The sequence below is a fragment of the Pelodiscus sinensis genome, chromosome 1 (genome assembly GCF_052426305.1).
Source record: "Pelodiscus sinensis isolate ZL-2025 chromosome 1, ASM5242630v1, whole genome shotgun sequence".
Taxonomy (NCBI): Eukaryota; Metazoa; Chordata; order Testudines; family Trionychidae; genus Pelodiscus; species Pelodiscus sinensis.
Window position 1 is genome coordinate 25,542,278 of NC_143052.1, and position 27,248 is coordinate 25,569,525.

Below are 27,248 nucleotides of genomic sequence, written 5' to 3' on the forward strand. Positions count from 1 at the left end.
GGGGGGGGAATAAGTCTAAATATCTAATTTAATCAAACTTAAATAGCCTTAAGCAATTTCTAGCATGTGAAATCTGTTCAAAGCTGCATAAACAGTTCCTGGACACACCCAGTGAGTTACTATGGCAATGGATTATTTTTGGTCAGACGACTGGTCTTCCAAAACTGCTGCTGGACTGACCAAAAACCCTAAGATTTCTTAATGTTAAAAATGTTTTAAAATGAAGCATTAAACTGTTGCTTTAATAAAAGAAGTTACAAAAAGAAACCCACAAGGAACACAAATCTCAAGCCTTGCAGCAGGCAGCTACTCAATTATAAAAAGGTGGTGAAGGTTATACACTATGCTTTGAAAATATTATCCTTTTTATTCTAAACTGTTTTATGTGCCAATTTCCCACGAGCTTTTTGATAGTTCACCTAAGCATCAAATCTGGAAAGTTACCATGACACATCCCTTGTTTCTGGAAGGCTGCTTACATTTGAACACATAGATAATTAAATGTTTTAGATTTTCTATAGCTCATTATACCATTGTTGTTTTAAAGAGGGTTGTTAAAAAAACATTAATAATGTGGCCGTGTAACCATTAAAATCTTCACGGTTACACGCTGCAGGCTCTGCAGTATAAAGTTTATACTGCAGAACCTGCAGTGCAGCTGCCTCCCCGGGAGCAGGGCTGGTAGCCAGTGCGTACTGGTAGCCGGCTCCTAGCTGTGAGCCCTGTTCCCGGGGAGCTGGTTGCACTGTGGGTTCTGCTGTATAAGCTTTATACTACAGAACCCATAGTATGGGGTGACAGCTGGCTTCCCGAGAGCAGGGCCAACAGCTGGAGCCAGTGCATGCTGGGAGCCAGCTTACTAGTGCATCAGCTTCCAGCTGCTGGCCCTGCTCCCCAGGAGTGGGCCTAGGAATTGACGTGTAACCATTATGGAAACTGATAAGCTCTAGCTTATTGGTTAACCATTTAAATGGTTACATTCTTTTGTCCCTATTAAGTGCTGCAATTTTTCTACTGGTGTACCATCATTAACCAATCCAAAGGATTGTGTCTCCTCTGCTCTGACTTTCTTGCTCTGGTCTTAGAGACAGATACTGAATTTCAGCAAAATCAGGCCAGACTTACACTGGTGAGGAAAATCGATGTAAGATACACAATTCCAGCTACAGCAATTGCGTAGTTGGAGTCGATATATTTTACACTGATTTTCTGGGGTGGCCCCACAGCAGGAGGCCAATGGGAGAAACTTTCTGTCTACTTCCCTTGCAGCGAATGGAGGTGGCCTCTGTGTTCGATTTAGTGGGTCTTTACTAGACCCACTAAATTGAACTCCAGAAAAATCGATCGCTGAGGCGTTGATCCTCTGGTAAGCGGAGTCATGACCTCAGAAGGAGAGATTGTTGAAATGTATTAGAATCTGCCTGTTTATGAGAACACAATGTGCAACATGCACACGGCAATACAGCTGATAAAGGGACATGCCCATTTAGACAATTTATAAAACTTAGTGTATATGGTATCTGAGTCTTCATAGCTCAACTGTATGTGTTTTTCAGATCCATACACAATGGTTTAGCATATACTTAAGTTACAATAATTAAATCAGAGCCTTTGAATATTTTCTAAACTGGAGCGTTGTCAGATGTGGAGATTGAAGATGATCGGGATATATTGTTTATGTGAAAAGCATAGGAGTACAAAATGGGAAGTAACTGCCTAGAAAGGTATACTGCAGAAAGGTGTCTGGGGATCATGCGCTTTTAAGATAATTACTTACATATAGAACTGAAAGGGCTCCACTGTAGCGTTTTGTCTTGATTCCAAGCAAGTACTTTAACTGGGAGGTAAAGACGTGAACTGCTGCTGCAGTAGTGAACCCTCGTACCAGTGGCTCCGTTAGATAGATGGCTACAAAACCAAATCGAAGGAGACCTAAAGACAACTATTGAAGAACAATAGGGTCAAATTATGCAACTCACCAATGCACTCAATTGTAATTTAAAAGTCAGCACTGTAGAGAACACAGTGCAGACCTGATTCTGGTCAATGTTCATAGATACTAGGACTGGAAGGGACCTTGAGAGTCCAGTCCCCTGCCTCATGCTGACATTAAGCAAACCATCCAAGCCAATCTTGAAAACCAAACTCTATTTTCCCCTTTCTGCAGGAATAAAGGTTCAGTGAGAAACCTTTTCACTGACCCAGGCCAATCTGAATGGGGCTGGGAGTTTCTGTGCCATCAAGATTAGGGTAGAGTTGGGGTCCAGATAGCCTATGGTTCATGGAGGGCTTTAAAGGAAAATGGAAATATGTTTCTCGTAAGATGGGAGGTGGAAGTGGTGAAGGAGGAAAAAGATCTCTGATGTACCCCAGCCAAAGAAAAGCTGTCAGGAGAAATGCCGTTTCCAAGTTCTCCCTTCATTATAGGTGCAGAGTTAACATGACGCAGCTCATATTCTACAGAATGGTGCTGGGGCATAAGAAGTAGCATTTTACTGTGAGAGAACTGCCTGAACTTGCCTTGCAACAAGCTGTTACCTGTATGATCCCTGAAAGTAAGGTGACTGCCACGGCTACCTTTACCCTCATGGAATCTCTGGCTTTATAGTTTTCAAGGAGATCAGTGCTATTGGTGGAATTAGATTCCATAATATTAAACATTTCATCAGGAGCTTCTCTGACAGCAACTCCACCAATCATCAGACTAATCACTGCAAACGTGCCTGAAAGAAGGGACAGGAAAAATAGGTTCAAATTCTGTATGTCATTTAGGACAAACTTTTACTTGCTTATCACTGGGATTCCTTATACAATGGAGTATTTCATGTTTGTACACTTTTGTGGAATTAAACATTTGTCCCCTATCTATTTTAGAATTTTCAATCAACAAAGTTGCAATTTTAGTAGCGAAATTTGCCCTATACTCAGCACCAGTGTTCCCTGTAAGCTGTATGATTGTGAAGCTCCTCAGGAGAGATTCAAATGCCACCCAGCTGACTAGCAGAGCTGCACGGGTAGGTTTCTTCTTTCTGCTGGTAGTGCACATTGTCTTGATGAACATAAAGTTTATTTTGCACATGGATGCAAAAAATTAGAGGGAACATTGCTCAGCACCAAGACAGTGATTTATACCTTGAACAAACACTCCTGTGGCAGGTAAATAGTTATTGTACAGATGCTGAGAAATTAAATAAATTTGTTCAAGATCATACAGCTAGTTGGCAGCAAAGAGGGAGTTCCTGGTGCTCAAGCTCATGTCCACGCCACTAGCTGTTTCAACTTCTATTCTTTCATAAGCAGATTAGCGGACAGCAAACTTAGCCTACCAGAGTTTGAGACTACAGAAAGCAGGTAAGAATTTCATGCTTTATGAAAAACACACTAACTTTTTCATTATTAATTTATTTTACAAAATATTACTTGAAAAAGGAAACACTTCAATGGTACATTAAGAGAGATACCTATTGATATGTGTCTGGAGGTCCCAAAAAATGTATATAGAAAAACAGGATAAAATGAAGAATATAAGCCAAATACCGGGGGAACAGCTGCCAGCAAAGCGTAAGCTAACCCTAGAAAATACAAGCAGAGAGTTTAGAAAAAACCATAAGGATCTGTTCCAATATAAAAGTCCCATCAACTCTTAATGATATAAAGGCTATTAAAATACATATGGCAAATGCTGTATGTCACAAATCCAACGAGACATGAGGACAGAATGTTGCTGCACATTTAAATTTAGGGCCTGATCCCATAATCCAGACTTCCCACTGAGGAAACAAGAAGCTTGCAGTGACAGGTTTTGGGGAGGTGGTATGTAATTTTAATGGACCATGCTTTCAAATGTCAATCCCCTCAGAAACTTAACAGAACGAAAGACTAGAAGTTACCGGCTAAACATCCTACATTTGTTTTACATCCTTTGCCAAACATACATGCCAATTTTTACTGATTTACACTCATACAACCACACTAGGATCATTGGGGTTGCACCATAGTGCAAGTTAACACAAATTTGGCTCACATGTAAAATACAGGGAAACAACCAATATTTAATCTCTTGACCTTATTTCTCCCACTAATATACCAATGGAGTAAAAACAGAAACTTCTGGGTTTTTTGGCAGAAAAAAAAAAAAAAAAAAAGATCAGGAGCAGCCTTGCATGAAAATCAAGTTGGCCTGGCAAGACCCTCAACCCTAAGCTTCCCCTCCTCCTTCTTCCCCTGGCTTCCCCCTTCCAGCTCCCTCCTCCCCTCTCCCACCTCCTTTTCCCAGTCTCCCCAGAGGTTCATCTCCCCCTCTCCCCCAGTTTTGTTCAATAAACCCAGTTTCTATTTTTGAACATACGTGTCTTTTGTTTGACATCAGGAAGGGGGACTAGGAAGGGGTAAAATGGAAGGACGTGAGGGAGGAATGGGGCACAAGCCCCCGGTGGGGAGGACTGGGGTGGCTCTGAGGGCTCCTCAGGGTGGATGCTCTGCTGCATGGCCTCCTGGATCCTGACAGCCTCCTGATGGACCCCCCAGATGGCAGCCTGCAGCAAGAGCAGCTAGTCTGATGGTAACAACCCCACGAGATGCACCGGCATGCCCAGGGGCAGCTCTGGCTCCATGTGGCCGAGTGCTGTGGTGTCCCGAGTGTGGGCACTCAGGGCACTTCAAGACAGGACTGCTTTGCTGTCCCTCATCGAGGTAGACAAGCAAGCAGGGAACCTTGAGAACTGTCTGTCCGGGGTGGGGGTAGCGTCCCTTTAAGCATGGAGCTCAGTTAGCCTCAGGCAGCGTCCTAACCAGATGCCCTGCCAGCACTGGTTCCGGCCAGCCTTACCTTCAGTTCAGGGTCCACTCAATGTGAATGAGCTATTTCAAAATAGTTAATTCAAATTAAGCTAACTCGAATTAACGCTGTAGTGTAGACATACCTTAAGAGTGCAATAGTTGGTGTTTACCACACATAACAGACATATAATGCCTTTGACTGACACATATGAATAGTCTGTCCAGCTAGTGTCTTATTTAAAATATTTTGAACATTTATCATTAAATGCAACTACAACTACAGATTGTATAAAATTTGCAAAAATAAAAAGAAGTCTGCACCCAGTATAAAAATCCTTAAGTTAAATTGAGAAATGCATAAAACTAATGGACTACACAATCAAAAAAGAAATAAAAGCTTTTTTCCACAGGGTAGGGTTTGATTCTTACAATACATAGAAGTGATGACACCTGGAAAAAACTCAGACATAGATGACCCTTTTACTCATTCTAAGATTTCTCTCTATTCAAAAAGCAGAGCATGATCTAGTGACGCAACTTCAAACCGAAGTAAAGGGAATTCACTTGCTAATAATAGTAATAGCAGAAATGCCCAAAGCTCCAACCAGAACTAGGATTTCATTGGGCTGCGCTCCCTCCCACTGTAGCAATCCCATTGGTGTGCAGATCATTGCTGCCACTAGTATTGAGAAGTAGGTTAGTATTTTTACAAGTAGTTCTGAAAGACCTGGTGATAAAATGCAGATGGTGAACTGGGTCTAGGCTACATGAGTGTTCCCATTAATGTTGAAGCACCAGCGCTAGTGTAACAGCAAATATGGATTTCCCCGTTCCGAAAAAACCCTTCTGGGGCAGAGAAGAGACAGTTCCTGCCACAAATACTTTATTTTTCTTGCAGGGGAAGTGGAGTAGGATTTCCAAGTCATTTCAGTGGATTTTCACTCCTATCATTAAGCTTCTCTCCACAAAACACAGGCATCACCACCTACTACTCTACTCTGGCTGAGCAGGAGAGAAAAAAAAGGAGTAACCAGGAGTAACCACTATGTCATAAAGGAAAAGATAAGGATCAGTCTCTGGCTCCTAATATCACTGAAGTTGCTCTAGTCTAGACAGAGGTGTCAAGCCAATCTTGCACTACACATTGGTATTCCCAGAACACGCTAGGTGCCAGTGACCTGTACAATTGCTGTGGAGAAGAGGGGACCTGCCACTAATATCTCGATGAATAGGTGAGTGAAGGGAGAAGTAATGAAGATCTTTTATTAACATGGCATTTAACATACCATGAATAGTCTCTCTGACTCCAACAGGATTACTCACATGCTGACATACTTTGCAAATATTTAGTAGTGGGCTCTTTTGACTACAGGGAGAAATGTAACATGATTCAATGGCTGGATTATTCATGTGTGATCTCCATGCAGTGTGTGCGCAAAGCAAAGTCCATTATTGTGGCATTAACGCACCATCATCCAGATCACTGCCACAAGAAGACACACATGATGCACTAGAAAGACAATACAATTACAGACCTTTACTCACCTTGAGGAAGCTGCATAACCCCAGTGCTTATACCAGAGACTATGTCTCCTAACAAATACGCTTTCACTGGATAACGGGGAAGCCATTTTAAAATCGGTAAAAAACTATAGAGATGAGACTTGGCTTTCTTGGAAGAACAACTGAAAATACACAAAGGGAAAGGAGGCAGATTATATCAGAGGGAGATTAAAAAGATTACAGAACCTATCCTCTTGCTCCCAAGTTCTTGCAGACCATTAGTTTTGATTTGCTTATTTTATTTTAGGATAAGTGAATAATCAGGCATGCAGATCAATTAAGAAAGAATTTGAAAGGTCCTACAGGTTGAACCTCTCTAATCTGCCACCCTCTGTTCCAGCAACCTCTGTGGTCCGAGATTATTTCAGTTAGCCAGATGTCTACTTATCATGGGTGTGGCATAATTTGACCCACAGTTCCATAATTTTCTTATGGCCCCCAGTTCTGATTCAGTGTTCTGTGCTGTTATTTAGTTCTAATTTACTTCTAAATGTCTCTAGGAGCCCAGTAAGCAGTGGCAACGTTGGTAATGCTGCTAGACAGCATTGACTTCCTGTGGTTCAGCAAATTCTTTGCTTCTGCACCAACCAGGTCCTGAGGGTGCCAGACTAGAGAGGTTCAACCTGTAGAAGACATAAAAACACGCACAATCCGTACCGACAAGAGTGTGCTATCTTCTGGCTAAGAGGTTGAGGCGTCTTTTCCTTCTTGTGCAGCTGCCCTTGTAACAATTCTTGGTTATATACAGGTCTCTCCACACAGTACATCTGGGTTTGCACAAGGCACTCTTCAGGTTCTTGATCATGTTCCATAGTACATTTCAGTTATCAGGAACAGAAGAGCCACTCCAAAGTCCCTACAAAAAAGCCTTAGACATATATAAACATATAGTTTAGCTCATTATTGTTCTCTCTTGAACATCTAGTTTCGGGGTTCCTTCTAATATGCTTTAAGGACTTCAGTTTGATTTAAAGGACTCCAATGCTACAGTGATGAGTGCGTTAATAAATGCATTGACCAGTCAGCTTGTATAGCAGCCGTAAAAATCACAGTTGTGTTCTGTTTAACAAAGATGAGAATATTTCTACCTTTCTCTTTCAGGTAAAAATCTCCTGCATCAATTATTTTGCAAGTATGGAAACTCAAATTTAACACAGAGGGTTAAATTCACTTTCGTCTGTTCTTCCCCTTTCCCTAACCACAGTCTTTCTAAAGAGGATTGCAACATTTTAGGAAAATGTGTTATTTCTGAGTTATTTCCTGCTACCTCTCTTTATAAACAGTAACTGTTAGTACAAGGAGCTGAAAGTCAAATACAAATACAGACTAACTTAAAATTTGCTTCTCTTTACTCTAAGCCAGTGGTCCCCAACCATTTGAGGTTGCCGGGCGCCAGAGGGCGTGGCCGTTCGCCTGCCGGGCACCAGGGGGCGGGGACACTTGCGCGCCCGGGGGCGGAGCCCCCCATAGCCCCGCGCCCGGGGGCGGCGCTCTCCCCCCCCCCGCCAAGCGCCGCGCGCCCGAGGCCGGCGCTCCCCCCCGGCCAAGTGCTGCGCACCCGAGGCCAGCGCTCTCCCCCCCCCCCGCCAAGTGCCGCGCGCCCGAGGCCGGCGCTCTCCCCCTCCTCAGCGCCGTGTTAGTCTGTAAGGGTGTGTCTAGACTACATCCTTTTTTCGAGAAAGGGATGTAAATTAGGCACGTCGATATTGCAAATGAAGCCGGAATTTGATTTTTCTGTGCTTCATTTCCATGATGGCAGCCTCCACTTTTTTCCAAAACGGGGTTTTTTTTTAAAGAAAACTGACAGTTTAGACAGAAATCTTTCAAAAATAAAATCCTTTTTCGAAAGATCCTGTACTCCTCAAAAATGAGGTTTACAGGATCTTTCAAAAAAAAGGTTTTTATTTTCGAAAGATTCCAGTCTAAACTGCCATTTTTTTTTTAAAAAAAAAGCCCCATTTCGAAAAAAGCGGCAGCTGCCATTATGCAAATGAAGCACGAGAAATTCAATCCCGGCTTCATCTGCAATATTGACGTGCCTAATTTAAATCCCTCTCTCAAAAAAGGAGGTAGTCTAGACACACTAACTGAAAAAACAGCAAATAGTCCTGCAGCACCTTAGAGACTAACAAAAATATAGACAGTATCTTGAGCTTTCACAGGCACAACCCACTTCTTCAGGTGAATCCAAAAAAGTTCATGATACCATCTACATTTTTTTGTTAATTTCTAAGGTGATTCAAGACTATTCGCTGTTTTTTAAAGCTATTTCAGCTAGTCTGACAATACACTCTGTCAAGTGGGGGATGAAGTAGGCACAACCCTCATTAACATAAAATAATTAGTCTCTCAATGTCTGTGTCAGCTATTATTTATGTTTGACTTCCAAGTTTCTTAATACTTTATAGCAGTGGCTCTTAAGTTTTTTGGCCCGTGGCCCATCTGGCTGAATCCAAACCTATTCACAGACCAACAGTTGCTAATGGAAACTCACCAATAATTACATCCGAGCCATTTTGCTAGTGTTGCAGCTAGGGAGAATGGTTTATAATTTACATTATTAAACAGATTAAGCGTTTTAGCTCTCTCATGTTAGGTTTATCAAATTTCATTTTAATAAAGTAAAATGTTAATTTACATCTAACACAAAAGGTTTCAATGTTTTCTTTATTTATGGCAGGGGTGGGGAACCTAGGGGCCACTGACCCACAGAAAAATTAGTTGGGGACCACACATGCGAGAAGCAAAAAAACCAAACCAAAAACAAAAAAAACCCTCTTCCAAAACCCCCCCAACCCTCACTGATGTGGCACCCCAAATGAGATCTCTCACTTCTCTGGTTCTCTAGCCCCACAGGGCAAAGGGAAGGGACAGGGAGGACTGAGATTCAGGGCTTCCCAGGCCAGATTTACTTTTTTGAGGTTCCAGAATTAGTGAATTTTGAGGAACCCTCCTCCCCTCCCCCCCCAGGCTGTGGGGCAGGGACGAAAATGAAGGGTTCAGTGTGCGGGAGAGGGCTGCCAGTGAGTGGGATAGGGATGGAGGTACACAAACTGGGTGGGAGGTAGAGTGCAAGAGCAGGCTCGGAATAGGGTGTCTGGTCAAGAGGCAGGGTGAAGAAGTGGACGACGGGGGAGAGAGGGGGAAGGGGAATATGGGTAGGGTGTCTGACTGGGGGGAGGGAACAAGAGCAAGGGAGGATGCAGAGTATGGCCAGGAGGGAGGGTGAAGGAGCAGGATAGGAGTAGGGTGTCTGGCTAAGGGGGAGGGTGCAGGAACAAGGAAGGGTGCAGTGTGTGGCCAGGGAGGGAGGGTGCAGGAGCAGGGTGTCTGACTAAGCGGGAAGGTGCAGGAGTGGGTTGGGGGTGCAGTGTCTTGGTGGGGAGCGGTGCATGAGGGGCATAGAGGTGCAGGGTCTGCACTTACTTGCTTCTGTTCCCTGCGCAGACACCATATTCCAGGCATGCTCTCCTGCTGCTCCCATTGGCCAATGGGAGCAATGGGGAAAGCCTCCAGGCAGTGCAACCATGCACTACTGTTCCTCCAGAGGGATGGGGGAAGGGTAGCGTCAGCATGCGGAGCCACTTCTGACTCCGCTTCTTCCCTGCAAGCCAGGTCTGGTGTGGAGGGTTGAGGCTTTGTCTCCCACTCCCAGTGGGAGTTGCTGCTAAGGAGCCTCAGCCCCAATGCTGCCTCTTCCAACCGCAGCCTAACCTGCTGTGGAGAAGAGGGAGGGCTCTCCAGCGGCCGCACGGAGGAGGAGTGGTGGGACTGAGCTTCCGTCCCATGTGCTGCTGAAAATTGGCTTGTGCGCCATAGGTTGCCGACCCTGGTCTACACCCTGTACCTTACAATGGTGTGACTGCCACTCCAAACACACCTTCATAACCTGTGCTCTGTAGTTGCTCTCCCTTACCAGAAGAGAGCTCTCCCAGCAACAACTTAAGCCACCCTCAATGACAGTTGGTAGTTTCGTCATCACCAAGAACGCAGCCCCGCCAACGCAGCGCCATCTACGCTGGTGCATTCTGTCATTAAAGCTTTTGTAATTCAATGAAGTGGTTTTTCCACACTCTTGAACAGCAAAAGTTTTAACAATGGATTTGTCTACACTGCCACTTTATTGTGCTGGAACTTCCTTGCTCAGGGACATGAAAAAACACCTCCTCCTCTTCCTCCCGATCACAGCAAGTTACAGCACTGTAAAGCACTAGTGTAAAGCAGCTCCCAGCAGTAGGGGTGTGAATGGTTAACTGATAAGGGGCTGGAACAGCTCTCCACCTACCGTGGGCAGGGAGCTGTTCTAGCCCTGAAGAGGCCAACACAGGCAGCGTCTGCTCCCACCTGCCAGTCAGAACAGCCCCTGTCCATGCTGGGCCTAGCCTAGCCCCCTTTCCCCACCGCAGGCAGGGGCTGTTCCTACCAACGAGCCAGAGTAGTCCTTGTCACCAGCAGGGGGCCACTCCAGCCCAGCCAAGGCAGACGCGGGGGGGAGGGGGGGAAGGCTGCTCCAGTACAGTGGGGCTGGAGTAGCTCCTCGCCCACTTCCCCTTTAATTGGTTAAACAGGTAAACATGTTTAACAAGTTAATCAATTAACCAGGATTTTACATCCCTACCCAACACTGTTAGCTACTTTCCTCATGGAGGTGGTTTATCTACCCATGCCTGGGGAGCTCTCTCCCAGTGCTGATGCCATGACCACACTGCCTTGGTAAAGCTTTCAACTCAGCAATGTAGAAAAAGCCAATGAAAGTGCCTGTATAGTCAAAGTCTAAATCAGTGGCTCTACACCTTAGACTACAGTACCCCTTTCGGGTGTCCAATCTGTCTTGTGTACCCTCCCTTAATCTATTTTCTTACAAAGTCAGACACAAAAACACAAATGTGGCACAGCACACTGTTACAGAAACATTGCTTATTTTCTCATAATATAAACACTGTACTTATATTTCAGTGTACAGTATTAACTTTTGCTACTTTGTAGGTAACCTGTTGAAAAACTCAATCCAGATGAGTCACTATGCCTCCTGGAACACCTCTGCATAGTAGGGATGTTAGATATAATTTAATTATCGAGTAACCACACAAATCTTTGTGGTTACACGATTATTCAATGGTCACTGGTAGTGGGGCCAGCATCCAGTGCACTCCTGGCCTCGCTCCCGGAGAGCTCCCTGCCACCCCGCGCTGTTGCCTAATACAGAATTTGTTTATAATTCCCCAGACCATATAATTGATGTTTTATACCTTATTTTCCATCAAAGATTAAAATATTTTAGCTCTAAAGATTTGTTCCATAGCACCAAGTTCATTAGCCTTTCAATACGCTATTTAGCATTCAATAGCTGCTGTTTGTGTTCTCCATGACAACCAGTGATAGGTACTAATACCCATTTTTGGAAGAGGTACAGTAGTACTTATATTCCATTGATTAGACAGTTCTAATCATGGGTCACTTGAAACAACAAAGCACCCCAGGCTCTCCTCCACAAAGTTCGGATAAAAGTGGGCTCTTGTTTTCAGCATAACCAACCCAGTCACAGTGAAAACAGAGGGAGATTTGATCATTTGCTTTTCTCTTTTTTGAAGCTCTGGTGACTCTGGGCCTGATCTTGCCATCCTCACTTCATCACGGCCCTCTTGTTAAATTCAGCAACAACTTTGCTTTAGCAGGAAATGCTGGATCACACAATATGAGTAAAATAGTTAAACATGTTCAATCAAATCTCATAATATTGGGGTGAGGGAAACCAAGGTCAGAGTTTGACTCATGTCCATTTCATCATGCTGAAATGAGTTGGTCAGGATTTGGCAGGGGGATGAATCTATGAGCCAAGTTCATTTCTCCAGAGACAATAATGCCTGGGTTGACTGACTGCATCAGTGACCTAGGGATGCATTGTGAAGTCAGACCGCTAGTTATTGACTTGGAGGCACAGAACATTAATATAGGTCTCACGCTACACACACAAACCCAAAATGTTGTTCCACAGTTTGTAACACACAGAGAAGGGAATTTATCATTTAAAGCACTTGAGTTTAAGAGATTTAATCTCAGAACAGCCAGTCCCTAGCATCTTTTATACATTTTTTTTTTTATGCAAGGAGGGTAGAAAAACAAACGGGCATGATTTTGTTTTAACAGGCTCTGACATTAAGGATTATGATCAAGAAAGATGTGAGAGATTTATGAGTCTTTTTTTTTTAAATCCATCCGCAATGCATAAAAAGTCCTAGCAGAACTTCCTAAGATTGTTTATTTTCCATCCATTAAAACATTTATTTAATCAATCTATACAATGAATGAGCAGGCCACATGAGGTGCTCTCCCTTCCTGATAAAACCTGAGAGGGGTGTTGCAGGACTACTCGTTTTTAAAGTTTTTTTCAGTTACAGATTAACATGACTATCCCTCTGAAATCAGAGAAGAGAGAAATCTCTCTCCAAGGATTCCTTAGTATCATTTCTCCCTAATTGTTCCATTAGGGACATGGGCTTTCCTACATAGCAGAACAGGCTGAATAGAGGATCCCAGAGAAACTCATATCTGGCCTAATAAAAACTGTACTCTTTGGAGGATTCTTTCTGGAAGATGTAGTAGCAACTGGAAGTGTGGTGTTCAGGCACTGATTTTATCATTTGACCAATGAAGCCCCTTCCCACATCAAAATCACAACTTAAATCTACATTTATGATGAAAAAAGACCCGGGCAACATTCACCCCTTGCTTATTTTGGGGGGGGTTTCTGGACATCCAACACTCTGGTCATCTGAAGAAGTGGGCTGTGCCCACAAAAGCTCACGATACCATCTACATGTTTTGTTAGTCTTTAAAGTCCTACCAGACTACTTGTTTTTTTATTTGTAATGTTTTTTTTTTTTAAACATTCACCCCTTACTTAGAGCCATTTTTTTCCTTTTACTTCTAATGTAGATTTTTATAGGCTCATTTTTTGTGCAATACACCTTGGTCTAAATTCCAACTGCCTTACTCATATGAGCAACGTCATCAACCTCGATGGTTCTATGAGCAGGATTTGGTCCATGACAGCTTCTGCCTTCATTCATGCACTTACTATTTATTTAAGATTACATTATCTAACTGATAACACTTCCCCTCTCTTGTTTGCTCAGAAGTGGAACCTTTCATGATCCTGGTGTTCCTCATGCAATGGAAATCAGCTTCCTCAATAAAACACTGCAAAGGTTACACAGAAAGTGGATGATTTCAAAGCAAAATAGTCTGCATTAAATTTCTCCAGAAGCATTGAGGATTCCCGCTCAGTAGAACTAAGCGGGTAATGCAAGGAAACTGATGTAAACTGTATTTAACTGAAGACTCACATTCTGAGGTTCAGAGGGGTAGTTGAGTTAGTCTGTAATAGGAAACATTTTAAAAACAACGAATAGTCTAGTAGCACCTTAAAGACTAACAAAACATGTAAATAGTATCATGAGCTTTTGTGGGTAAAACCCACTTCTTCAGATGACCAGAGTCTGAACTTGGCATTTCCCCTTACAGCTGATAACACCACTAATAAGGTTAACACTCCAGGGCAAGGTTTAAGTATCACCTTAAGTGTCAGCTGATAAACACAATAGGCCAGAAGTAACTCTGAAGCTTTGCAAAAATGAAGCCACAATACAACTACACCAAAAAATGCTGTGAAGAGAGAACACTTAGGAGTTGCTTTTGATTTACACCAGTTATTGGTTTAACCTGAAACCAAGAACTTCAAGGCATATGTGAGGGTAAGGCGTTGCTGAAGCAGTTTGCTGATTTTCTGACAGTCAAATCTTGTTTCAATTTTGATTAGTTTTTCAAATGTAACACTGGAGAGTGGGAGTCTCAGAATAGCCTAAATCAATTTGGCCCTTTCAAAAGTGCCTATTTTAATATTACCAATTTCGCCAAAAGCAATATAAGCTACAGCAAACAACCTGTTTGCTATGACATTCTGCAGCATGAATTCACACTATCTTCATTTGACTATTGCTAGTCCTCCAATGCCTTTCTACAATTTCCCAGAAAGGAGCAGGCAAATTCTCCAACAATACACCAAGAAATAATTCATTATGCAGCACAGCTTTCTGCAGTGCTAACAACTGTCTGATATGCCCCTAGATGTTAATGCTTACTTGTCTCTAGTGCTATTTTAGTGTAATTACTCTCACATAAGTTAGGCTAACTCAAGCTAACTACAGCAAAGACATACCCACACAGACTTGCTGTGTGAAGCTGGGCAAGTGACTACTCGATTTTCTTATTTATAAAACAGGATTATTAATACAGCAGAAATGTACTTAGCTAAATCCCACTGTTTACCTAACCTCCTGTTTTCTGGGGATTTCAGATAAGCAAGTCTTAAATACACCTATAGCAGATTAAAGTTATACACACACACAAGTAACCTTCTGACAATGTTTTTTCCTTCTGGTTGAAAACTTCCACAAATCAAGGGGCTGAAGCCCCCTCCTTAAGTAAGCCAGCCAGTTTTCCCAGGCCAGTTCACGCTACATGTAATAAATTCAATTATCAGCACCCGCAGAGGTGATAATAGCTTTCATAAGGGGTGTGAAGAGTTTTGCTTAGAAGCCATGAAGTTATGATGCAGAAGTCGGAGCTGTATTACAGCAGACGTGCCCAGGAAAATGTTTTCTCTCACCAGTGGGTTAATATGACTGGTCAAGGTTGTGGAGAAGGCTCATTTGATCCCCTAAAGGTTCCCCCGCCCCCCAAATCTGGGATAGCCAGGGTCCTGTCGTATCGACCCACCGTGCAGGAGTAAAGTTCCTGGCTGGAAGTCCCCTCCGAAGGGCAGAGTATTGGCATCAACAGCCACCACAGTCCGCGGCACTTTTGCGAGGCATAAAGTCACTAACTAGCTCCATTGCCCGGAAGTGACTGGTCCTGTGTCACAACAGCCTCCCCCGCCGTCGCCTTTCACACTCACCCACGCTGGGGTTGGATGGGGCGTGAGCAGCTAGCGGCCGCACCTAACCTCGCTCCTAACGGGGCGCTCACAGCGGCACCGGGCTAGCGGGCGCAGCCTAGTCCGACTCCCGGCCCCGGCTGGCCGAACCCGGAGCCCAGAGGCTCGGACAGAGGGCGGCCAGGACAGGCCGGCAGCCGTCACCTGCGCACCGGCCGCCCTACGGAGCCGGGGCACTCGCAGCAGCCCAGGGGCCCCCCCAACCCCGGAGGCTTCTCGCTGCCCCCAGCGGCCGCGAACCTCTGCCCCGGCTGCACGCACCTCCCGCTGCTTCCAACCTCGGCGCCGGGACAACGTCACCTCGCGCCCTTCCCCAGGGAGCCGCCAGCACCCGGCCGGCGCTACCCTCCGCAGCGCACACGCCGCCCGCCGGCTGAGGGCGCGAGCGTGGCTGGGAGTCGTAGTTCCCCTTCCCATTGGTCCCCCAGTTCCCTCTGCACCAATGGGCGCCGCCGGCCCCGGAACGCCGCGTTCCAGGTGAAAGCGGCGTCAGCCGGGCAGCACGCGCTGTCCCCAGCGGGGGTCCGCGCCCCGCCCACTGCCGGCCGCGGAGCCTGCGTTCGGCGGTGGGCGGAGCGCGCGGGCCCCTGTGAGGCCCCGGGCTCGGTTCCGCCGGGTTGCTATTTGCAGCGTTTGTGCCTCTGCCGTCCGGGCCGCGGGGGCGTTGCTGTTTGCCGGGCTTAGCAGTGAAAGGCTCCGGCGGAAATGTTCAGTGTGAGTGGAACAGGGCGAGTCGCCGCCACCCCTTTATGTCAGGTCTTGGCCTCTGCTGCTGCTAGTAGCGACGTTCTAGCCACGAGCCAGGCTTTCTGGCCACTGCTGGGGGTAGCACGAAGGCGCCCCTCTCTCTCCAACAGAAGTGTGCCCATCCAAGATATTAACCCCTTCCCCCCCCCCCCACGGGCTTTTCTGGAAAAACTTGCCAGCTGTCTACACTGGCAGCTTGAATTTCCGCAAAAGCGCTGACTTCCTACTGTAAGAAATCAGTGCTTTTTGCAGAAATACTATGCTGCTCCCGTTCCGGCATAACTGGATAACTGGTCCCGAATAACTGGAAAAAGGCAAATTTAGTGCCTATCTTTAAAAAAGAGAAGAAGGACAATCCAGGGAATTACAGATTGGTCAGCCTCACCTCAGTCCCTGGAAAACTCATGGAGGGGATCATCACAGATTCCATTTGGAAGCACTTGGAGGAGAGGAATGATCAGGAATAGTCAACATGGATTCACCAAAGACAAGTTATTCCTGACCAGCCTGATTGCCTTCTACGACAAGGTCACTGATTCTGTGGCTATGGGGAAGGTGGTGGACATGACATATCTTGACTTTAGCAAAGCTTTTGATATGGTCTCCCACAGCATTCTTGCCAGCAAGTTAAGGAAGTATGGATTAGATAAATGGATAGAAAGCTGGATAAATTGGTGGATAGAAAGCTGGATAAATTGTTGGGCTCAAGAGGTAGTGATCAATGGCTTAATGTCTGGTTGGCAGTCAGTATCAAGTAGAGTGCCCCTTGGGTTGTTTCTAGGGCCGGTTTTGTTCAACATCTTTGTTAATGACCTGGATGAGGGGATGGATTGCACCCTCAGCAAGTTCGCTGATGATACTAAACTAGGGGGAGAGTTAGACACATTGGAGGGTAGGGACACTCATGGGGGTCCAGAGTGACCTAGACAAATTGAAGGATTGGGCCAAAAGAAATCTGATGAGGCTCAACAAAGAGAAGTGCAGAAAGTATGTGGACACATTGTAGGACAACAAAAATGATTGAGGGTCTGGAGCACATGATTTATGAGGAGAGGCTGAGAGATTTGGGCTTATTTAGTCTACAGAAGAGAAGATTGGGGGGAGATTTGATAGCAGCTTTTAACCAGCTAAATGGAGGTTTCAAAGAGGATGGAGAGAGGCTGTTCTCAGTGGTAACAGAGAATGAGGAGCAATGGTCTTAAGTTGCAGTGGGGGAGGTGTAGGTTGGATATTAGGAAAAACTATGGTATTAGGAGGGTGGTAAAGCACTAGAACGGGTTACATAGGTAAGTAGTAGAATCTCCATCCCTAGAGGTTTTTAAGTCCTGGCTTGACAAAGCCCTGGCTGGAATGATTTAGTTTGGGTAGGTCCTGCTTTGGGTAGAGGGTTGGACTCCATGACCTCCTGAGGTCTCTTCCAATTCTATGATTCTATGAGGTGTCAACTACTTCCTCTTGTAGCATGGCCCTCAATCCTAGGGCCACCCCTGAGGGAGTCCAAACAAAATACAGGTTATTCAACAAGTCTGCAGTTCATGAGAGAGAGACAGGCGGGAATGCTTCCCTTTCAGACTGTCTTTGCAGAAGGTCCTCCCTTCCCTCAGTGAGGGGCCTTTGAGCACTTGTTTAGGGAGGGAGTCTGCCTGCTCCCTCCCTCAGCTCTTCTCTCCTGGAAATACAAGTCCGCTCTGTTCTCTGGTCTGCTACCAAATGAGCAATTCCCTGCCTTTTAAATCCTCCTCCAGTAGACACATTTGGTACATGTATGGTGTGGTGGGGCAGGTGGGCCCAGAGTAGTTCCTTAACCCCTTGTTGCCCAGAGTGTATGTTTGTATATCTCACAGAAGCTGAGTGAGCAAACCGAATCCCTTATCAAACAATTTTATTTAGGACACAATGGCCTGAAAAATCTTAACATCAAACTTGTTTATCAACTTTATTGAAGCATGGATCTTTTGCTTGGTTCACCATATAGTGAAACATTTTATTTATGATAATAGACAGCTTAGGGCTTATAGGGGCATTATAATGTTGCTGGTGTAGTTACAACTTTATCAGAAGATACAAACATGACCCGCAATAGAAACGAACACCAAATAGAACACGATGAAACGTTCACTTTACAAATCACTTCATTACTACAGACATCAAATGGCAGTTATTGTTAGTAAATCAGCCACAGAGAACTGTTTTACCTTTTGAGAAGAAAATGAGAACTTCTGTTTGGGGTTTTATCCACAGCTTAGTAAAAAAAGTTTAAATGTCAAGCATTCTTCTTATCCACAAAACAATGCTAACCAACAGATATATCAAAGAGTAAGACAAGGAGATCAACGGCTTTACAACTACTTTTGCAATTACCTTCTTGAGTAGGTATTGCAGATTGCTTTATGCATGTTATCAGAGTGTAAATAGCCCAAAATCAGCAGCAAAAGATTACAACATAACAAGTAAATACAGTGCCAATGTGTCATGTTGTAGAAGAGAATACGAAGAAGACAATGATAATTTAATCATATAAAATATGATACAAAGCTGAAATACAAGTGCATTTAAATAGCTATGTGACAAAGAATGTTAAATACTGTATTTAATATGTAGTTTTTAAAACATAAAATCTGAAAAAGTCTTTGTGCTTAAACTTTTTTCCTGTTAAACAGATTAGTTGCTTACTTCCCATACTGCCACTGTAACTGATATTACAACAGGTCACAATTTTCACAGACACATCAACAGTAAAACATTTACCTATGAGAAAATAAGTCACTTCTCATTAGTTCACAGTGCGAAAAAAGTGGTGTATACTCTGCCTCGAGAGAGGCTTTTCATTATTCACCAAGCCAGTTGCAGAAAAGTCCTGATACCAGACGCAGTGCTAAGATTTAAAGAATGGAAAGCAACACATCACATGTTGGGAGGAAAATATATATTTCTTGTTTCTTCATGGATATCGTCTAAGTGACCTTCGTCTTCTGTTGTAGAAATGCCTGAGACCATGTTGCCGTGAAAAATTCATCATGTAATTTTGTTTGCGAGTGCTGTTAAAAGCAAAAAGGAGAGAGGAGGAAAAGAATGTCACTCTCTTTGCATCCATTTTCAAATTGCCTTCAGAGACATAAGCTGGGGGCCCAGATTCTCCACCATCTTACACTTTCTACAGTCTTTTCTACCTCTGTAAAGTGATGTAAAATGCTTCCATTTGGATCTGCTGGCATGTTAGTGCAGCTGTGGAAGGCGCAAGGCAATTGAGACTCAAGACCACCTTGATTTTGGTTACAATTCAGTTTGTCAAAACTAGAGCAAGAGTTTAAATTAATTACCTCTGATGGGGGCTTAGGGCCAGATTCACTCAAGCTGTATGCACTCTATCTACTCCCAACATAGTGCATTTCTGTAAGCCTGATTTATACTCCAAAAATCTGCATCCCTCTCATAGACTCCTAAGTGGGAGAGATGCTGTTTACCACCCTTCTCGAGTGCAGCAGAAAAATACTACTGCACCTCCCCAACTTCTGGCGTTGCTATTGTGGTGGTTTATGAATTCAGGCTGATGTTACTCAGTTGTTAGTATGAACATTTCTGTATTATTGAATACCTATATACGTATGTGGTTAAAAGCTGGTTCCCCCCCAGCACCATGTCCCCAGGGGGCAGAGGAAGCAGGGGGGTAACGGGGACCAGGCGCAAGCCAGGAATCAGTTGATTTCCAGCTCATGCCCAGTTTCAGACGCTGCGCCTCTGCTTTTTAAATGAATTAAGAGCCTGCCAGCTATTAATACATTTAAAAATCAGAAGTGCAATGGGGTGGACCTAGCGTGAGCCAGGACATTTGATTCCTGGCTTGTGCCGGGTCCCACACTGCACTCCAGCCTTTTTACATTTATTAATAAACCTTTAGATTTTAGATTGTAAAGGATTGGCACAGTGTGCTCTTTTGGGTAAGATTCAAGATATAAATTGACCTAGGACTGTGGCTGGTCCTTTGGGACTGGGAGAAACTGTTCAGAGTTGGTGAGATTTTATAACCTCTCATTGATGTAAGGTGTAGGTCTGGTTCTGGGACAGGTAAAGCTGGGGTGTCTGAGGGGTTTTGTTTGAGTAGGGTTGCCAGACGGTTTCAACAAAAATACTGGACACACTTGACATTACATCACAATCTACATTACATCTTATTTAGAAAATACCGGACATTTATATTTTTTCATTTATATTTTTTCAATTTGTTTCCCGAACAGAAAGCTCAAATACTGGACTGTCTGGTTCAAAACTGGACACCTGGCAACCCTATTTGTGAGGCATCCTGCTGGCCAGATTGGCAGCTGAAGTGCTCTGTGTGACCGGTTTGGTGTCTTATAGAGGAGAACCCCAGTCTTCGGTTCTAAGTAGCCCTGGTTTTGAACAATTTGCCCTGATCCAACACTCTCAGCGGTGCCCAGACCGACCTGATATATTCCAGCTTATAGTTCTCATTAGTACCATTGGTATAATACAAGTCTCATTTAAAGCTACAGGCAAAATCCATTTGGAGTTATGATGAGGATGAAAATATACCTACTGCACAGAATACAAATATTTGATGTTACACTAGAACTTTTCATGCCTGCTCACAAACTATTTCACTACCCATACACACACATCACTTTAAAGCAATGGTTCTCAAACTTTTGGCCTGTGGCTCACCTGTCTCAATGCAAACCTTTCTACAGACCACCAGTTGCTAATGGAAACTCACCATTAAATACATAATTACACTCAACCCATTTTGCTAGTGCTGAAACTAGGGAGAATGGTTTAATTTACATTATTAAATAGATTAAGCATTTTAACTTTCTCATATTAGTTTATCAAACTTCATTTAAAACTAAGTAAAAGGTTAATTTATGTCCAACGCAAAAGGTTTCAATGTTTTATTTATAGCAAGAGTGGGGAAACTTTTTTGAGAGGAGGGGCACTGACCCTCAAAAAAATCAGTTGTGGACCACACAAGTGAGAAGCAAAGAAACTCCTCCAAAAACTCCCAGTCCTCACTGATGTGGTCCCCAACTGAGAAACCTCACTCCTCTTGTTCTCCAGCCCCACAGGGTGAGAGGAAGGGACAGGGAGGACTGAGATTCATGGCTTCCCTGAGACTAGATTTACTTTTCTGGGGTTCTGGAGTTAGTGGATTTTGTGGACCCTCTTAGGCTCTGGGGTGGGGACTAAAATGAAGGGTTCAGTGTGTGGGACAGGGATGCCAGTGAGTGGGATAGGGATGGGGTGCAGGATCTGGGTTGGAGGTGGGATGCAGGAATGGGTGAGGGTGCGAGGTAGGGTGCAGAAGCAGGCTGGGAATAGGGTGTCTGGCCAGAGGGGAGGGAACAAGAGAAAGGGAGGGTGCAGTGTGTGGGCAGGAGGGAGAGTGCAGGAGCAGGGTGGGGGTTGGGTGCAGGAGTATAGGAGGGCTGGAGGTAGGTGTCTGACCAAGGAATATGGTGTAAGAGCAAGAGAGTGTGCAGGAGCAGGCTGGGAGTAGGATGTCTGGCTAGGGGGAAGGGTGTAGGACTGGGCTGGGTGTAGGTGTCTGGTCAGGGAAAGGATGCAGGAGGAGGCTGGGGGTGCAGGGTCTCGTTGGGGAGAGGTGCATGAGGGGCATGGAGGTGCAGGGTCTGGGTATGAGGGGGGAGCACTTATTTGATTTTGTGCCCCATGCAGGCACCATATTCCAGGCATAACCTCCTGCTGCTCCCATTGGCTCGATTCCAGCCAATGGGAGCAATGGGGAAAGCCTACAGGCAATGTGTCCATGCACTGCTGTTCTTCCTGCAGGGATGGGAGGCTCTGCTTCTTCTCTGAAAGCTGGGTCTGGTGGGGAGGGTTGAGGCTTTGTCTCCCCCTCCCAGAGGGAAGCCAGTGCTGGCAATCTAATCTTGCTGGGGGTGTGGCGGGAAGACATGAGGCTGGAGCACCAGTGCAGGCTCCCCACTGCTGCTGGGAGAAGGAGAAAGGAAGGGGGGCTGAGCTTCAGCCACGTATCACCTGGAAGGCAGCCTTGGACCACTAGTGGTCCGCAGACTGCAGTTTGAGAACCACTGCTTTAAAGCAACCAGTTCAGGGCTGGAGGAGCGTGACAACCACTATGGCACAACACTGGGAAGGGAAGAGAAGGGAAGGGACAGATATATTGGTCAGGACCCTGGGATGAAACCCCTACTTTTAAAAATGAAAAGAAGGTGCCATGGAGAATATAATGTTCATACACTGCAGCAAGGGACTCATTTTTAAAGTCTCATCTGAAAGGTCCCACATAAGAAACTGCACAGAAGAATGTCACTCAGTATACTACAGGGCAGTGTTGAACCTGTCAGGCTTTGATCTAGGAATTCCAAATATTACAATCCTGATGCTTAAGGCTACTGCACTATCCTTTCTGTACACCAGGGCTATGGGTAGAAATTGGGTAAATATTGCATTTTATTAATATCAGCAGAACTGACTTAAATGGGGCCTGCGTGTTGTGTAGTCTTGCCTTAATCTTTGTATTCATGCCCGTCAGTGTGAAAGAAGCTATTTGCATATATATTTGCATGTATATACAGCCACACTTAAGTTGCAGCCCTCGGCATGTGCTGTGAGTATCATTGTGGCCCCGGGGCTTCCAAAGTTGAGTAGTCCTGCTGTACACTATTTGCAACACACTGTTAATATTCTCTCAAGGCTACCCAGGAAGCCATATTAGTCCAACATCCACAATCAGACTCTAAGTACAGCCAACAATACTGGTTTCAGTGGATGCAAGATCATCTCAAGGTCAGATTCACCCTTGTGGATTCAAGGTGGTGCAATTTTCAGCCCTATGCATCCATGAAGGGAACACTGTGATTCCATGGAAAGATAGCAATATGTTTTAGTGGAGTCCACACAGCTTCTGGCTGGTTTGGCTCTGCCCCTCCAGCATTGATTAGCCTGTTTTGAAGGTAGTGGGGTTGGTTTTGATCCCCTAGTGATGAAAAGAATGCTGGTGGCTTGGCCTATTTACCTATGCTTCAGATGGACTTGCTGTTATTGGAGGCCCACAACCCAGGTAGCGCAGGAAGTTTTATTATAAAGATGATACATGAAATAAAAAATTGGCAGCAGGTTTCACAATTAACTCTTTTTGATGAGGCCGGGCAGGGTGGTAAATTTCCATTGTGAATGATAAAGTAAATACCCAGCATTTAAAAGTAAATGATCAATAGCCCTCCTACTTCCAAGTGCATAAGCTTATTTTTTAGTGACTATGGCCCCTATAAAAAGAAGATTAAACACATTTCTCAAAATAAGCATGAACCCCCATTAGCAGGAAAAAGTTCTACTATTTATAAAGAAACCACCTAAATAAAATTGACTTCAAAATTGTCCCCCTTTCAACAACTAACTGAGGACTTAATTTACTAGACTACATTAAAATAATGTATGCTATAACCCTGCCTGCCCAGTTTTTCAAGCCATTCAGCTTCTGGTGGGAATGGAGACAATAGAAACCCTTGCATTGTTACAGTACCCATTATGCTAGAACATCTTTCATTTAAGAGGGGTTTTTTGTTCAACATTTGAGCTTGATTTCACCTGGCTTTCACCCAGAAAGGGAATTTCTGCACTATAATCATTTATTATAGTTTTATGAGAGATTGACAATGATTGGCAAAGCTAATGTTTCTTCTGCACCTTTATTTTCCTGCCATCTTATAATCTAAGACAAATCAAATATATTTTTCAAAAGAACAAGTAGCTCAAAATGTTCTTTAACAATTCTTATTACACTATCATCTTTATCTAAAATCTCTTACTGGCTTAAATGTAATGACATTAACAAGACTTAAGCAATAATAATTATGCTGCAGACATTTTAAGGAAATAAATAAATATAGAAAAGGTCATCACAGGAGTTATAGGCCAGAAGCAGCTACTAATTTTGACTTACTAATGCATTAATCCAGGTTATTTTATAAGGCAGTGAAATGTATTTGTTGTATCCCTCAAGGAAGGCATTCATATGTTTTGCTACATTAATTCAAACATCAAAACTGCAGTAAAAAAAAAGTCCCTGCAAACAAACCCAACCCCCAAAACAACAATAAAGCTAATGCTTAGTCCTTCATTTGTCTGATAGGAACCAATCTCACTTCTACTGAAGTCTGTGGTAGTCTTTCCATGGATTTTGGTACAAATTAGTTAGGGCTTGAAGGGTTGATTCACTGATCATTGAAGCTGATGGAGATTCTCATTGCCTTCATACAAGTTGTATCTAACCTTTAGTGCAGCATATAAAAATATAGTCTGCTATCTATGGACTGGGGTGGAGATATATGCATATATATTTTAACTATAATGGAAGTTAACATCATACATTGATAAGAGAACAAAGCCTAATATAGGTTTCAACCTCTCATCCAGCACACTCTGGTCTGGCAACATCCTTATGCATAATTTTAGTTAGCTGAATGTCCACTTTTCATGGGTTTGGTCAAGTTTTTCCATTGTCCCATAAAGTTTGTTTACAGCCACTCCTTCTGGCTTTCAGTGTTCTGTGCTGTCGCTTAGCTCTAATTTACTTCCTGTGGTTGGGCAAATTCTCTGGTTTGGCACTGGCCAGGTTCGGAAGGTGCTGGACTAGAGAGGTTCAACCTGTAGAGCTATATAAGATCTCCTTAATAGCTATATCATAAAGCCATATCAGAAGGAGTAATTCTACATTCATTGTATGTAGTGTCTGTAAAGAAGCCCTTTAATGTTGTTTTTATATAGAAGCACTGAACTTTTCCTCCTATTTTTATAAATAAACAAAATTGTCATTAAGACTCTATAGCTATGCTGTTGTTATTATTTATATTATAAAGCCATACACAGTGTGCAAGGCACTGTAAAGCTATATAGGGAGAAACAATCCCCACCTCAAATATTATGGGCTCTGAGTGGAATTGTTTCAACCACAAAGGGAACTTAGACACCATTATAATGTCAGTGAAAGTGCACAATAGAATTTCCAATGTTCATCAGCATGCACTGATTCTTTGGTGCATCTTCAGTGCCCTTACCAGATCATGGATGAAGAGTACAGATAGAAGGTGAGGTGTAAATCCTCCCAAAGACTAGTTAGCTGTGGATCATTGACAGAGGGAGCAGTAAGAAAACCTAAGATACAATTATTGCACAGTCCAAACTGTTCCCTTAAAGGGCCATATGTTTGTATTTTAAAAAAATATGGGAACTTATACTTCTCCAATTTACACTAGTAAATTCTGAGTAATTCTATAGATGCAACTGGAGTTACAACAATGTGAAGAGAGCAGATCAGGAACAGATATAATATAATGAAGAGCCATGTTGTGTTTGCTTAGTAAGCACGAACAATAAAGTGATTTATGAGGAATTACTTTGTATATGTCTTTTAAGCCTCAGTATTTTAACAGGACTTTTTAAAATATAAATGTCTTAAAGTACATTTTGGACTATTATCCTACATTTTTTGTTTTAAATAAAACAGCTAAGCAAATAAGAACATTTGGTAAATAATATGCACCTATTCTAAGACCATTGCTTGTTTTTGTCATTTGTATTTTGAACTGACATGGCACATCAGAAACAAAGGCTTCTGGGTGCCAAACCAAAGTTTAACCTAAATCAGGCCTTTTAAAAAATGAAAGGCAACATGGTCTGATAAATAAATATATTAGTGTTTAGCGTGCAGCACATTTTGCAGATGAGTTATAACTCCCCTAAGAAGGGTAATAGACTCAGGCAAGACCCTGGCCCAACTGAAGTCAGTGGCAAAACCTCCATTGGTTTCAATAAGATCAGTATTAAAACCTATGGGTATGTCTACACTACCACCCTAGTTCGAACTAGGGTGGTTAATGTAGTCAATCGAAGTTGCAAATGAAGCCCGGGATTTAAATATCCCGGGCTTCATTTGCATCTTGTCGGGGGCCGCCATTTTAAAATCCCCGGTAGTTCGGACTCCGTGCCCACTGCTACACGCGGCACGGAGTAGGTAGTTTGAAAGCCTAATTCAAATTCAAAAATGGCGGGGATTTAAAAATGGCAGTGCCCAGCAAGATGCAAATGATATTTAAATCCCGGGCTTCATTTGCAACTTCGATTGACTACATTAACCACCCTAGTTCGAACTTACCCTATGTTTCTAGCTACTATGGTGATTACAAATGCAGGCTGCATAACTATGGCTGTGAAAAGTGGTACTGTTATAACAACTCACTCAAACTTATTGCTATTCTTAATTACATGGGCATGCATCACTGCATATATGTACTGTGCATGCTTATGGACACAACGTAGATAATTTTTCCCTAGAACTCATTCTGTAATTCTAATTTATTGAAAATTCTGGGAATTATTCCTCAGATCTAAGGGCCAGATTCCAAGAGTTGCTAAGTATCCTCAGTTCTGACCTACTTCAAGGATTGTTGGGAGCACTCCGGAACTCTTAGGTAGGGTCCAGCACCTATCATGATCAGGGCTCTAAATTCTTAGTTAAAACTCATACTGTCTTAACTGAAAGTTTGGTTGGGTGAGTTGCTGAACATATCCTGCAAACTTTAACTCCTAATGGCACTAAGAACCCTGCAGAATCAGACAGTGAGGAATAACTGCAGGGTTTGGGCCTTGATGAGTCAACAATGCATGCTCACCTCTTTGAGAGTACAAAGGAGACTGCTCTTTTTCCCACAAAATATCGTCATTGATAAAATACAGGGTTAGAATCTTTAAAAGTACCATAGCTGTACTACTAACACATATGTGATATTAATTCAGGGAAAGTACTTACCTTACTCTAGTGTAAAACCAATGACAGCAAATAATGAAATACAACACAAATTAGAAAATGCCTTTCAATGAATGCTGCACTGTGATTAGTCATAAAAGCCTGATGAGGTTTAGAGGCAATATAGGATTTTTCATCTCTTTTGAAAATAAAAATTGAACAGATTATTTCCTGATTTTTGAAATCAACATTTATATTTTTATTTTCTATAAAAAATCATCATGCAATTTTTAAGAAACACAGTAAAAGACCATCTTCAAAGCACAACCTGCACCATAAATTTGCCATAAAACTTGCAACTCTGAAGACAATGGTTTAACATTCTTATTATTCCTTTTCTTTATTATAAATATTTTCAAT

At 43.4% G+C, this 27,248-nt stretch overlaps 2 protein-coding genes across 3 annotated transcripts in view; both read right to left on the reverse strand.

The window, feature by feature from the left end:
* The window catches only part of SLC26A5 (solute carrier family 26 member 5), a 42,745-nt gene extending 27,195 nt beyond the window's left edge, over positions 1-15,550 (reverse strand). The window contains 6 exon segments of the mRNA XM_006137540.5: positions 1,778-1,942; positions 2,539-2,723; positions 3,462-3,572; positions 6,325-6,464; positions 7,000-7,210; positions 15,121-15,550. Of these exon segments, the coding sequence (XP_006137602.3) occupies positions 1,778-1,942; positions 2,539-2,723; positions 3,462-3,572; positions 6,325-6,464; positions 7,000-7,154 (756 nt within the window). The 5' untranslated portion in view covers positions 7,155-7,210; positions 15,121-15,550.
* Positions 15,551-17,934: 2,384 nt separating this feature from the next.
* Positions 17,935-27,248, reverse strand: part of RELN (reelin) — a 500,016-nt gene continuing 490,702 nt past the window's right edge. For both annotated transcript variants that reach the window (XM_006137543.4, XM_075926876.2), the window contains one exon: positions 17,935-19,122. In XM_006137543.4, the coding sequence (XP_006137605.3) occupies positions 19,026-19,122 (97 nt within the window). In that variant the 3' untranslated portion in view covers positions 17,935-19,025. The remainder of the gene's footprint in view (positions 19,123-27,248) is intronic.